Source organism: Mus caroli, chromosome 14, assembly GCF_900094665.2.
Source record: "Mus caroli chromosome 14, CAROLI_EIJ_v1.1, whole genome shotgun sequence".
Lineage (NCBI taxonomy): Eukaryota > Metazoa > Chordata > Mammalia > Rodentia > Muridae > Mus > Mus caroli.
Genome location: NC_034583.1, coordinates 93387610 through 93402260, shown reverse-complemented (window position 1 = coordinate 93402260; position 14651 = coordinate 93387610). Strand labels below are relative to the sequence as shown.

The window sequence follows — 14651 nt, the reverse complement described above, 5'->3', positions numbered from 1 at the left end:
ATGTTAACAACCAGTTGTGCCAGCACCATTTGTTGAAAATGCTGTCTTTCTTCCACTGGATGTTTTTAGCTCCCTTGTCGAAGATCAAGTGACCGTATGTGTGTGGGTTCATTTCTGGGTCTTCAATTCTATTCCATTGGTCTATTTGTCTGTCACTGTCTAGTTTTAAGAACTAGAAAATGAACCAGCTTTTGGTTGGTTGGTTTGTTTGTTTCTAATTTATTCTTCTCTCATATAATGCATCCGTTCACAGTTTCCCTCCCCTCCATCCCTCCTAGTACCCCCTCTACCCCGCCTCCTCTCCAGAAAGGAACAGGCCTCCCAGGGCTATCAGCTGAACACACACAACATAACAAGACAAAATAAGACAAGGCACAAACTTCATGCCAAGGCTGGGCAGCAGGAGGAGGAGGGTCCCAGGAGTGTATGACTGTGCTGCTCTTGTGTTTACTTTTGGGCTGGCTTCCCCTCAGCACTGTCATCTACTTCTCTCACTTTGACTTTATTTTACCTCTGACCCCCAGCTTTGGGATCTTAGGTCATTCACTGTAGTGTGAAACTTGGAAGCTTTGGCTACTTTGGGTGCATTCCAGGCATTTAGTATTCTTCCCATTTAGTTAAGTTATTTAAGATTTTTATTCCTGGCTTTTTTATTTGAATAGCACAGTACCTAGGATTATTTTACTTAACTTTCATGTATTTAGTAATATTATAAATATCATTGTCAATACTTTTAACACATACTTTTTATAATTTTGATTTTTAAAATTGAATTTATTTGAAGCTTTCATGGATGACTTTATGAGGACTGTATTACCTCCTTTCCATTCTCTCCTGTCCTCTACCAGAACTTCCTCTGTTTCCCTTCCCTCACTCTCACATTCATCTCTCACACACACACACACACAGAGAGAGAGAGAGAGAGAGAGAGAGAGAGAGAGAGAGATGCACGCACTGATTGTATAACCTATCTCGGGGGTTGTCCCTTGAGAAAACTGATTCTCCCTCTGTGAGTGGGGCCTTGTGCAATTTCTTCCAACCACATTAACATTTGCTGAAAAACGTTATTTTTTTTCCTTTTGCTCACAATCAGATAATTATGCCATTTGCCCTTAAAAAGAGTATTTTTTCTCTTGGATTTAGATGTTCTATAAGAGTTAGTGTATTGGTTAGGATTTTGTTTCTGTTGCAAGTATATTACACAGAGAGATTTATTCTGGCTCCGTTTTTGACATTTCAGTCATCCTGGCAAGGCAGGAACACTACGGAGATGGGCATGACAGGAAACTTTTCTCATAGCAGCCACGAAGTGCAGTTATAGCCTCCCAAGGTCACCCCTCCATAGTTTCACCTAATAATCTATACTACCATTATGCTATGAATTAGGTCAGAGCACTGATGATATAACTGTATCTAGAAATGTCCTCCTAGATGTACCCCAGAGATGGTTTGTTCTAATCTTTTAGGTGTATCTTTCAACCTAATCCAGTTGACAGTCAGTATTAACCATCACAATCAATTATTTAAATTTGGGTGGAGAGTTGTTTGGACAGTCTGTATATCTGTATTCTTTTTTTTTTATTTTAGTCTTAACTATAGATAGGTATTAAAATAGTTTTATCCCTTTAATTTTGTCAATGGCTCCTTTATATAATTTTAGTCTTTTCTATTGGGTACCTATACATTTATAACTATTAAAAATTCTGGTGCATTGGCATTAGAGAGACGACATAGTAGAGAGCATTTACTGCTCTTCTGGAGGACCCATAATTAATTCCTAGCATCCACATTAGCTGGCTTACAACATCCAGCTCCAAGGGGGATTCTATGCTTCTTGTCTCAGCAGGTACCTGTATTCTCTTCTTGTATTAGAATCTCTTCTTGTGTTGTACACGTACATGTACATATACATTTACACGTACCCAAACACATAATTTAAAAAATTCTGGTGCAGTTTATTGATTTTGTTTTATTAGTATCTCATGTTTCCATCTCTAGTAATACTTTTGAATACTTTTGAATGAGTTTACTTTCGTGATATAAAAATAGTTTTCAAGGGCTGAAAAGATGGTTTAGTGTTTAAAATGCCTGTTTGCAAGCTGAAGGGCCCACGATTGGGTCTCTAACTACCCACACAAAAGCCAGGCTGAACAGTAGAAGTATGTACCCCCAGCCCTTGACTGATTCAAGAGTGGTTATAGACAAATAAATCCCAGAGGCTTACTGGCCATCCAGGTTAGCCAGAATGGTGCACTCCATGTTCAGTGAGAGAACCATTCTAAAAAATAAGATGGGAGAGGGGTCAGGGAAGATCTTTCCTGTGTGTGAAGATCAGAGTCACTTCTTTCCTTTTTCGCCATGCTTTTGAGGCAGGGTCTCATTATTTCTGCTGCCAGTGCTGCTTTGTAACTTCCTCCCATGTCACTGTGGGTGTGCTGACATTACATGCTGGAACTGGCACATCACTCTTTTATTTACTTACTTAATTTGTTTATTTAAGGTTTATCAATTTGTTTTATGGTAAGTACACTGTCACTGTCTTCAGACACACCAAAAGAAGAGGGCATCAGATTCCATTACAGATGGTTGTGAGCCACCATGTGGTTGCTGGGAGTTGACCTCAGGACCTCTTGTAGAGCTGTCACTGCTCTTAATCCCTGAGCCATCTCTCCAGCCCACATCACTCTTTTGTTTTGGTTCTGGGGATTGAAGGTAGGTAGGACCTCAGGCTTACAGAGTAAGCACATTGGCTTCCTGGGCCATCTTGCCAGCCCCAATTGGATAATTTTTATTGACTCATTTTCAAATTTATAGATTCTGTGTTATCTCCATTTTCTTAATGAATTATTTAATGAAATTAAAATTTTTATGTTGTTCAATTCTATTTAAAACTTTCTTTTGTACTGAGAACTTTCTGTGTATTTCAATTGTATTTACCTTTTCTTGGTGGAATATATTAACAGTAGTGTTAGGAAAATCTTTATTACATAATTACAATATCTAGCAGATGTGTCTAGACTTCTGGTATTAGAACGTGGCATCATGAATAAGCAGGGCGAGTGGCCTCCTTTCCTGTAGTCTCTTGAATGGATGTTTTAGACAGGATCATGAAGCTGGCATTAAGAGATCATACTAGGGTTTGGGGAGAGGCTTATTTAATTCAGTGCTTGTTGCAACCATGAGGACCTGAGTTTGTCTCATCGGCACTCACAACAACAAAACAAAACAAAACAAAACAAAACAAAACAAAACAAAACAAAACAAAACAAAACAGGCATGCTATTGTTCATTTCTAACCACAGAACTGGTGAGGCAGAGACAAGTGGATTCCTGGAGCTTGCTATGGAGATAGCTCAGCCAATTGGTGGATCTGGATTCAGTGAGAGACCTTGTGCCAAAAGTAAAAGAGATAGCAATCAAGCAAGATTCTTCACTTTGCCCCCTAGCCACATGCACATACAGAAGTAAGGGACTGTAGCAGATGTTCTTACTGGACTAGCTGAATCTCTTTGACATTCATCTCCAGCTGTCTCCGGGAAACATCTATGACTTTTAGCCTTGGAAGTCTGTGCAGGACTTTTTTTTTTTTTATAGAAAGTTTCCCTGAGAAATGTTTTCAACCAGTGACTAGTAGGAAACAGATAAGCAGCTCATTTTCCTTACCTACAGTTGGAGTAACTGGGAGCCATGGTCAGTGGTAGAATTACCCATCATGGTAATACCTTTCATAATGCACTGTCCTTGTTTGCTTTCCATTGCTGTGACAGAACAATGACTATAAGCAACTGGAGGGGGAAAGGCTTTATTTGCCTTACAGTTCCTGACCACATTTCATTGTCAAGTAGTCCTGACCTAGTGGGAACTCAAGCAAGGGCTGAGCCAGGGACCATCAGGGAAACTGTTTCCTTGTTTGGTCTTCATGGCTTGTTAGCTTGGTTTCTTATATAAGCCAGGCTCACTATCCCAGGGTTGTAATGCCCACCCTGAGCTGAGCCTTCCACATCAATCATTAAGCAAGAAAATGCTCCATAGTCATGCCCACTGGCCTGTGTGATAGAGACAATGCTCAATTGAGGTTTCCTCTTCTGGTTGAAGCCAGTTTGTGTCTACTGACAAAAACTCGAAAGCTTTTATTAACTAATTCCTTTCTGTAAGTCACTCGTGATTTCCTTTACCAGAGATCACATCTCAAAGCAACTGTTTGTTGCCTGTGGATTCTTGAGGTGTCTTTAAGCTTTGAGGGAATACAGATCAAGATAGACACTTGAGTCTGGGAATAATAATGAAAAAGGCTTATTATACATCTGTGAAATACCTTATTTTCACTGTGTTTGCTCTTTAAGAGTCTGCTTTGGAAGTCTTTGTTTTATCCATTTTATTCATAGTGTTTTAGGGATGTATTTGCTTGTCTTTCTTGTATCTAGTTCTGCTATTATCACTACTATGTGTAAATTCCTAGTTATTTGGGTAATTTCTCTGGAATTTAGTGTGAATAATTTACAGTTGTGTCATGGTGTGTGTTTCCATGTTATCTGGGCTGTGTAGAGTGTGATTCTGTAGGTATGGTGGAGAGGTTTCTCCTCTCACCCCTTACTGGTTTGTTCACTCAGTTCCCTCCCTCTCTCCTCCCCTCCCTTCTCTTCTCCTTCTCTTCCTCCACCCCTCCCTTCCTCCCTCTCTCCTCCCTACCCTTCTTTCCTTCATTCCTACCCTTCTAAGTTCATGTCTTCATTTCTTCTTCTTTTTTTGCTCTGCACAGACAGCATAGCTTTACAGTTCTCTCTCCATCTTTCCTCATTCAAAATGAACAGTGGAATGGTTATAAGCATAAATTTCAATAACACATTTAAGTATATGCAGAAAGTATATATTTTGTCTAAGGTTCTATTTTAGCTTCATTCCTTCCATAGTGTTGATGCCATATTTGTAATTCTCATTTAATAGGAAATACGTTTTAGTTTCCATTGTGGCTATTATTTGGAAGCACTTTTTTTTTCTCTTCTCTTCTCTCCCTCTCCCTCTTCCCCTCCCCTCTTCCTTTCCTTTCCTTTCTTTTTCTTTTTTTTTGTTGCCAACATTTTAAATTTTCTTTCTGTTGTTAATCTCTAGTTTTTCCTTGATGAATGAATTACGTAATGTACAGCAGGCTGAAGCAGGAAGTAGTAAACTTGAGACTAGCTTAACCAATATAGTGACACTGAGACTAACGTGGGTTCTGTAATGGGACCTTATATCTTATCACTGTCCCCACCAACAGGTCTTCATGACTTAGTGTCATTTTGGACCATGCATATATCAAAGGACCGCTAGTGTTTTGTTTGCTTTAACAGTACTCATCTGACTGACTGAAGCTCAGTTCTTGTTTGTGTCTAAATGTTCCATGTGTCTATAAAAGACAATGCCAGAGCTCTCAGTTTATCTGGAGATATTCTGTGTTTGGTTGTCTAGTTCTTACTTCTTCTAGAGCTTTCTTATGATGATCTAATCTGTGAAGGAAGGCACTAACTTAATCCTGTATACTATCAAATGTTAGAGAAGTAGAAGCTAGTAGCATGACATTATATGTAATAGGATTTTCCCTGTCCAACTCATTTAAATACTAATAATTAATTAATACTAAGAAACCTGCAATTATACATAGGAAAGGAAGATAATTTAAGAGTACTTATCAATAAGCATAGTAATGCTTTGAATACTTTCTCTGTATTATACATACATATATATTTTTATATTTGATATGAACCATTCTAATACGGTATTTTATAAAATGTACCTTAGACCAGGGACATCTTAAAATTTTCTCCTAGTTTTCTTGTAATTATTACATACTCAAAGCATATAGGTATATAAACTAAACATTTACTTGATAAGAAATCATTAGAAAATATATTTTAAGGCAACTTTTGGTATACATGTAATTTTGTCATTTACTAAAGATGAAAGCAAATGACTATACTAATAGATGAATATGCTTGTCTATTTTTATATAAAGAATAATGAATTTTTACATAAAGAATTTTTAGTGTTTGGTGGATGCTAATACTATATGACATAATCTTCATCCATTAGTGAGTTATTGATCTTTTATAACCACTAGTGCTAGGAATACTATTTCACATAAGTATTTAGTATATGACTGAACTGGGTTCAGGGCTGTTTCAGGAATTGATTGGAAATATTGGTCAGACCCAAGCAAAGACTGATTTACTAATTTCTTTTGTGTGTGTGTGTGTGTGTGAAATGTAAGTATCTCAAAATAACTTTTAAAGTAAAACATTCTAGCACAATACAATCTAAAGGTGTACTAATTTGATACATGCTGAGGAATGGCCATAGGAAAATAAGACAGTCATTGTTTTCATAATTAAACCATGTTTCTATAAGAGCAGAAAACTTTGTATTATAACAGAAACACTGCTTGGTAACACATAGTAATAGCAAGTCTGACCTGAAGTATTTTAGGCATTGTTGATTGGTACTGGGTAGCATCATTATATGTATATATAGTACAAAGTGTGTTCGGAACTAAGGCTGGGGGATTAATGCCAGAAAGATCTGGGATTCATAATGTGTTTGATATTGAACTAGGTTTTGTTTGCTGTGTGCTCGGAAGCTTTTTAACTATTGTCTTTTGTTTATTTGCTTGTTTTTTTTTTTTTTTTTTTTTTGGTTTTGCATTTCCTAGGTTCAATTACACTCATGTACTAAGGTTATAGCATATAGTAAGATGCTGCTCTAGACCAGGCTTTAGCAAAAGATGGCACAAGTAGCAAACCTAGTCTAGTCTAGTTCTTGTTTTTGTGTAGCCCATGAGCTAAGACTAGATTTTACAGTTTTAAAGCTAAAATATATATATGTATATATATGATGTTTACAAAAAATGACATAAAATATGAATTTAGGAATAAAATTTTACTCATAGTCACGTTCATCTATCTCTGTGCTATCTATGGCTGTGTTCATGCTGTGGTGATGAAAGTAGTTACTGCAGAGATCTTATGGCCCACAACGTAAATTATTTAATGTTTGCCTATTATTACTTTCGATTGTATTTAGAGATTTTTAAATAAGGTTTTCTCTAATATATAAAATTAAATAAAAGATTGAAGCCTTTTAGTCCCAAATATTCTGTAAATTTGGAGTCATCAAAACTTGGAATTTGAGTTAGAAAAAAACTAAAGAAACAGTTTTAAATGAGAGTTTTAAATTTTTAATTGATTTCTGTTTTGTTAGGAAACAATTACTAATAAGCTTATAGAGAAACTAAAGACACACAATAGCAATTTTTGTAGGCTCAGTTTTTCTGTTACAGAAATATTTAATCTTCCTTAAATAACATAACAGTTTAAAAATATAATACTAAAAGAATTTTTTGTGTGTGTGTGTGAGTATTTTGCCTACATGTGTATATGAAAATACATCACATTCATGCCCGGTATATGCAGAGGACAGAAGAAGGTATTGGCTTCCTTGGCAGTTGTGAACCAACCCGTGGGTGTTGGAAAATCCCTTGGTCCTCTGTGAGATCAGCAAATGTGTTAAGTGCTGAGCAGTCTTTTCAGCCCCTGACTGTATTTAAGATGGAACCTACTTTTCTATTTTACAGATTAGCTTTTTTATCTGACTTCTTTAATTGGAGATAGCCTTCCTGCCTACAAATGATCTAGTTAAAGTTTTTTTCTCTTTTCTTGTTTTCTTTTTTGCTTTAGAGAAAGGAATTTTATTTTTTGCATAGGCCTTGGGTCACAAGTCCAAGGTCAATGTTGTCTCCTCTGTGAGTCCTAATCTCTTATTTTTGCTTATTTTTTATTAAATTTTTCTATGTAATATATTTTGATCATATTTTCCTTTCTCAACTCCTCTAAAATCTACCCCCACCCAACTTCAACCCCCCAACTTTATGTTCTCTGTATCAAACAAAACAAATAAAACCAATGAGATAAAAAATAGCAAGACAAAAAGTGCCCATAGGTGCTTTGTGCTTGCACACACACACACACACACACACACATCACCGAAACCCATGGAGTCCATTTTGTGTTGGCCAAATACTCATAACCATGAAGACTGCCCTAGAGTGTGGCTGATGACATCTCATTGGAAAAAGTGGATTTTTCCTTTTCCAAGCAAGTATGAACTGCAAATAGGTTCTCTCTTAGGGATGAACTTTGTGGCTACTTCCCCTTCTCAGTGAGGTGATTTTAATGTTTGAACCTGCACAGGTCATCTGCTTGGTGCCATAGTCTTTGTATATCAAATGTATATCAACCCTGCTATGCCAGGAGGTTGCTTTTTCCCTGGTCAGTTGTGGGTCTGAGTTAATTACCTTCTACTATAAGGAGCTTTTCTGATAAGATTGAGTGATGTTCTGATCTATGGGGGTTCTAGTCACTGTGTAGCGCACTTCCTCATGGACTACACTTTCTACCTCCCCTCTAAGGGCCTACTTTGCCTTGAGGAAACTGTTGGTGGGTCCTGAGGAACCTCAGTATTGTCTTGCCTGGCATTTTCTTCAGAAAAAGTGACTGGTTTATGAGACAATGGAAGATTAATTTCCTCATATGAAAGAGGCTCGAGGGATGGGGCCGAGAGTACTACTTTCCCAGGTTAGGTAAACCTTTGAGGATTCCCTACCCCAAGTTATAGGATCCCATTCTTTGCTAATAAATGCTCTTACACTTTAACTGCTGACACCCTGTGAAGCTGAGACTTGAGATTTTTGCTGTAATTCAGCCAACCTTATAATGAGGGCTTTGGTTTGATTTTCTGCAACTTGAGCTCCATGGCTGCTAGAGAGAAGATTCTCTTCAAGGGCACACTTAGAAAACTTTAGATTGTTTATTCACATATGGAGCCATTCAGTTTTAACGCAGAGATTATTCTTTTCCTTTATCAATTTATCCAGAGATGCTACGAGCAGTGAACCAGCAAAATAATTTTCTTTATTTTCCTCCAGACTGTAGAAATTTTCATATACCGGGTCTACTAATCCATTGCCAGTCACAATTGACAGATCAAGATAATCAAAGGCATTTACATCTTTAAGTTTGAAATGTAGTTTCCACCATGGTCCTTCCATATTCTTCCAGCTCCCAGGAAAGAGAGTCAGAAGAAGTTTCAGTAGTTGAAGGTGTTCATGAATTAGGAAATGCTGGCAAATAATTAAGCCAATTCCAGATACTAAAAAGATTCATTCTTATACTTCTGCTCCTTTAGAACTACTCCAGGTACCAACTTCTCTATTAGTCAGGGTCTAGAGTCACAGAACTTATGGAATGTTTATATATTAAGAGGGTTTATTGTAATGACTTATAGTCTACAGTCCAATTAATCCAGCAGTGGACACCTTAGAATGGGAAGTCCAATAATCTAGTCGTTGCTCAGTCCCACGAAGCTAGTTGCATCTTTTGTATAAGCTGGAATCCTAAAGAAGTAGGTTCCAATAAGATGTGCTGGCAAGTAAGTGCAAGCAGGCGAAGGTGATTGAGTCTTCCTTATTCCATTATCCTTATGTAGTCCTCCAGCAGAAGGTATGGTCCAGATGTACCACCATGCCTGAGTTTGGAACTTGCTCTGTCCCAGACTGGTCTTGAACTCAGAGATCTGCTTGCCTCACTAGCCTTTATTATCTTGTCTGGACCTAAGCTTTTCGTGGCCACTATGCCTCAAGATTTGGATCAAAAGCATGTGTCATCCCATGTCAAGATCTGGGTCACATGTGAGTTCTCCGTTTCTGGATTGTAGTTCATTCCAGATGTAGTCAAGTTGACAACCAGGAATAGCCATCACAATGACCAAGGCAACCTTTTAAACAAAAGCATTTAATTGGGGGCTTGCTTACAGTTGCATTGGTTTAGTCCATTATGATCATGGCAGGTGTCATCATGGCATGTAGCATAGTGGCACACTCAGTGCTGGAGCAGTAGCGGAAAGTCACATCCTGATCCACAGACTGAGAGTGAACCTGGCTCTGGCATGGGTTTTTTGAAAGCTCAAAGCATAGTAGTCCCTATAACACACTTTCTATGACAAGTCCATACCTCCTAATCCTTCAAATCCTTTCAATGACTACCATTCCCTTGGTGATTAAGCATTCAAACTTATGCCACAGCTTCCATCATAATAGTTATAAGATCTTAAGAACTTGACTTCAATATCTGTGATCGTTACTGTGATTGTCTTTATCTCCTCTTCCTCCTTATTTCTTCTACTTTCCTCCCTTTTCTATCTTTAAGTCATTTAATTACATTCATCTATTTGTTAGTTCTTTCTCTGTATCCCCTATGGTGTGTGTGTGTGTGTAATCAGAACAACCTGTGGAAATTGGTTCTCTCCTTTTACCATATGCGACCCAAGGAATTGAACTCAGGTCACTGAGTCATCTCACTAGTCTCTCCTTTTCTATTTTTGTTTTATTTTGAGACGGTGTCTCTCTGTTTAGCACACGGTGCTAATTCTAATTTCTAATTCTCCTGCTGTATCCTAACAAGAACTGTGAATGCTGGGATTATAGGCAGAGAATCACCATGCAGGCCACCTTTTGTTTTTATTAGAGTAATGACAATCTTTTACAAGACAGATAAATTGTTCTTTTCACTTAAGTCTCTGATGTCCTCCAGAGCAAAAACTGTCTTTTTTATTTTAAGTCTTTGCTACGTACGAATGTATTTCTCATCATAGTAGGTATTCAGAATATGAAGTTCTATAAAAGTAAAAAGTTTGGCTAGCCTCTTATTCCTCCCACTTTATTCTTTACTATGTTGAGGGAGGACAGGGAGAAAGGATATTTTCTCTTAAGTTACTCAGAAGGCTCCTTCTCCTTAATGCAAAAACAGGCCTGGGGTTGGGGCACTGAGAACTAGTTGCTAAGGATGTGAGCTCAAATTTCCTTTCCTTTCCTTTCCTTTCCTTTCCTTTCCTTTCCTTTCCTTTCCTTTCCTTTCCTTTCCTTTCCTCTCCTTTCCTTTCCTTTCCTCCTCTTCCCTCCCTTCCTTTCACCTTAACCTTGATTTTTATTTTTGGGTATGAATACTCTGCCTACCCAATGTCTGTGTGTCATTTGTATCCAGTCCCTGTAGAGACCAGAAGATGCTATCCCATCCCCTAGGACTGGAGGTACTGGTGGTATGAGCTGCCATGTGGGTGCTGAGAATTGAACTCTAGTCCTCTTAACCACTGAACCATTTCTCCAGCCCCTCAATATTTTCTTTATATTAATAGCAATGTAGTAAAAAGTTCCTTGAGCTTTCTGCACTGCTGCCTTCACTAGTGTAAAGAACACAGTTTTGGATGTTTATTAGCATACCCACTGATAAAACAATGTTAGTTCTTTTAAAATGACATGTACTCTGTGCATGTGTATACATATGTGTGCGTGTGTGCACAAGTATGCTTCAACATACATGTAAATTTCAGAGACAGCTAGCCTGACACCAAATGAGTTTCACAGATTGAACTCAGGTTGACAGATTTAGTGGCAACCTACCCTCCCCCATGAGCATCCGATGATAGGTCTTGAAAGAAGGTTTTCTTTTTAAAACTTTTTGCTTTACTTTGATAAAAAGCTTTATAGACTCCCTTTGGAAATTACTGTCCATTGTTGTCTTTTTAAAAGCTACTGTAAACAACCACCAAACCCAGACAGCATTGCATATGCCGGCAAGATTTTGCTGACAGGATCCTGATATAGCTGTCTCTTGTCAGTCTATGCCAGTGTCTGACAAATACAGAAGTGGATGCTCACAGTCAGCTATTGGATGGAACACAGGGCCCCCAGTGGAGGAGCTAGAGAAAGTACCCAAGGAGCTAAAGGGGTCTGCAACCCTATAGGAGGAACAACAATATGAACTAACCAGTACCCACCAGAGCATGTGTCTCTAGCTGCATATGTAGCAGAGGATGGCCTAGTCAGCCATCAATGGGAGGAGAGGCCATTGGTATTGCGAAGATCATATGCCTCAGTACAAGGGAATGCTAAGGCCAGGAAGCGGGAGTGGATGGGTTGGGGAGCAGGGCGAGGGGAGGGTATAAGAAACTTTTGGGATAGCATTTGAAATGTAAATGAAGAAAATATCTAATAAAAAATGAAAAAATAAAAGCTACTGTAATACTAACTAAATATTCTATGTATATTTAAAGTATATTGCTTTATAGAAGCTATAAGAAATATGCAAGTGTCTATTAAAAATATCTATTTCACTGACTTTGTATGTCTTGATGTAAGTATTCATAATGTTTGCACCTTTTATTTCTAGGAATAAGAAAATTTTAAATAAGAAGAAATTGAAGCGAAAACAGAAAAGCAAATCAAAAGTAAAGACAAGAAGCAAGGTAAAGTTGCTAGCAACTCGTTGACATAGTAATTGAAGCAAAAGTAAAGAGGAAAACTAAACATAGGAATGTAACCAGCAAATCATTCTGTTCTGTGTGCTTGAGTCATTTTGTAGATGCCTCTTTTTAAAAGTATTTTTGAAAATTTTAAACATGTCTATAGTGTGTTTTGATCTTATCTATTTATACAACCACCATCCAGTTATTCGGAAGACCCAACAACCCTATTTGCATTCTTCTACATGTCAGAATACTGTTAGACCACACCATTTGTTGAAGGTGCTTTCTTTTTTCCACTGTATATTTCTAGCTTCTTTATCCAAAGGTATCAATAGGTGTGTGGATTTACTTCTGGGTCTTTGATTTGATTCCATTGATCAACCTGTCTGTTTTTATGCCAATACAGTGTGGTTGTTACTATACTAGTACAGTAGAATAGCTTGAAATCAGGGATGATGATACCTCTACAAGTTCTTTTGTTTTTCAGAATTGTTTTACTTATCAGGTGGTTGGTTGGTTGCCTTTTTTTTTTTTTTTTATGAAGTTGAATTTTGCCCTATCAAGGTCTATAAAAAATTGTGTGGAATTTTGATGGGGATTGTGTTAAATCTGTAGATTGCTTTTGGTAAGATGGCCACTTTTACTATATTCTACCTGAGCATGGGAGATTTTTTACATCTTTTGATACCTTTTCAAGTTTCTTTCTTCAAAGACTTGGAAGTTTTTTTCATATAGCTCTTTCACTTGTTTGGTTAGAGTTATAATGCGACATTTTATATTATTTGTGATTGTTATAAAGGGTGTTGTTTCCTTGGTGTTCTTCTCTCAGTCCACTTGTCATTTATAGGAGGGCCATCTCACTGGCAGTGTTTATCAAGTATAGGAGTTCTTTGGTAGAGCTTTTGGGGACACTTATACATACTATCATATCATCTGTGAGTAAGGATACTTTGATTTCTTCCTTTCCAGTTTGTTCTAGCTATAATTTCTAGTACTATATTGAAGAAATATGAAGAGAGTGGGCAGCCTTGCCTTGTTCCTGATTTTAGTGCAATTGCTTTGAGTTTCACTACATTTAATTTGTTGTTGGCTATTGGCTTGCAGTAAACTGCCTTTATTGTTTAGGCATGTACCTTATATTCCTGATATTTCCTAGACTTTTATCATGAACTGGTGTTGAATTTTGTCAAAGGCTTTTTCACATTTAATGAGATGATTGTGCCTTTTTTTCTTTAAGCTTGTTTATATAATAGATTATACTGACAGGTTTTTTTGTATGTTGAACCATCTCTGCATCACTGAGATTAAAGCTACTTGATCATGGTGGATGATCTTTTTGATGTATTCTTGGATTTGGTTTGAGTATTCTTTGCATCTATATTCATATCGGAAATTGGTTTGTATTCGAGGGGTATTGGACTTAGCTCTTCCTTGAAAGTCTGGTAGAATTCAGACTTTCAGTGCTAAATCCGTCTGGCCCTTGGTAGGTAGGTAGGTAGGTAGGTATATATGTATTGGTTAGGAGACTTTTAATGACTGCTTCTATTTTCTTAGGGGTTTTAGGTCTATTTAAATTGTTTATCTGAACTGGATTTAACTTTCATACGTGGTATCTATAGAAAATTATTTAGAAATCTTTTAGAAAATTTCTTTTAGATTTTTCCAGTTTTGTGGACTACATGTTTTTAAAACATGAACTAATGATTCTTTTGATGTCCTCAGTCTCTGTTTTCATTTCTGATTTTACTAGTTTGGATATTATCTCCCAATCTTTTAGTTAGTTTGGATAAAGATATGTCTATCTTGATTTTTGTTGTTGTTTTGTTTTGTTTTTTTTTTTTCAAAAAAACCTTTGTTTCCTTGATTCTTTGAATTGATTTATTTGTTTCTGTTTTATTGATTTCAGTCCTTAGTTTTATTATTTCTTCTATCTACTCTTGGGTATGCTAGCTTCATTTTTTTTCTCAAGCTTTCAGGTGTACATTAAGTTACTAGTATAAGTTCATTCCTTTTTTTTACTTTTTTTCTTTTAATGTAGGCATTTAGTGCTGTGACCTTTCCTCTTATCATGGTTTTCATTGTGTCCCATAAGTCTGGGTATGTTGTATGTTCATTTTCATTGAATTCTAGAAAGTCTTGAATTTGTTTATTTCTATCCTGGCTTGTTTTTCATTCAGTAGAAACTTGTACAATTTTCATGAGTTTGTATAACTTTACTGCTGTTTCTGTTGTTGTTGACATCCAGCTTTAATCTGTAGTGTTCTGATAGAATGCAGGGGGCTATTTCAATTTTCTCATCTGTTGAGACTTGCTTTGTGACC

General features: G+C 37.0%; 1 protein-coding gene across 2 annotated transcripts in view; it reads left to right on the top strand.

Annotated features, from left to right (window-relative positions):
• The window catches only part of Mycbp2 (MYC binding protein 2), a 237483-nt gene that overhangs the window by 16283 nt on the left and 206549 nt on the right, over positions 1-14651 (top strand). For both annotated transcript variants that reach the window (XM_029468874.1, XM_021181915.2), the window contains exon 2: positions 12255-12330. In XM_029468874.1, coding sequence (XP_029324734.1) covers positions 12255-12330 — 76 coding nt within the window. The remainder of the gene's footprint in view (positions 1-12254; positions 12331-14651) is intronic.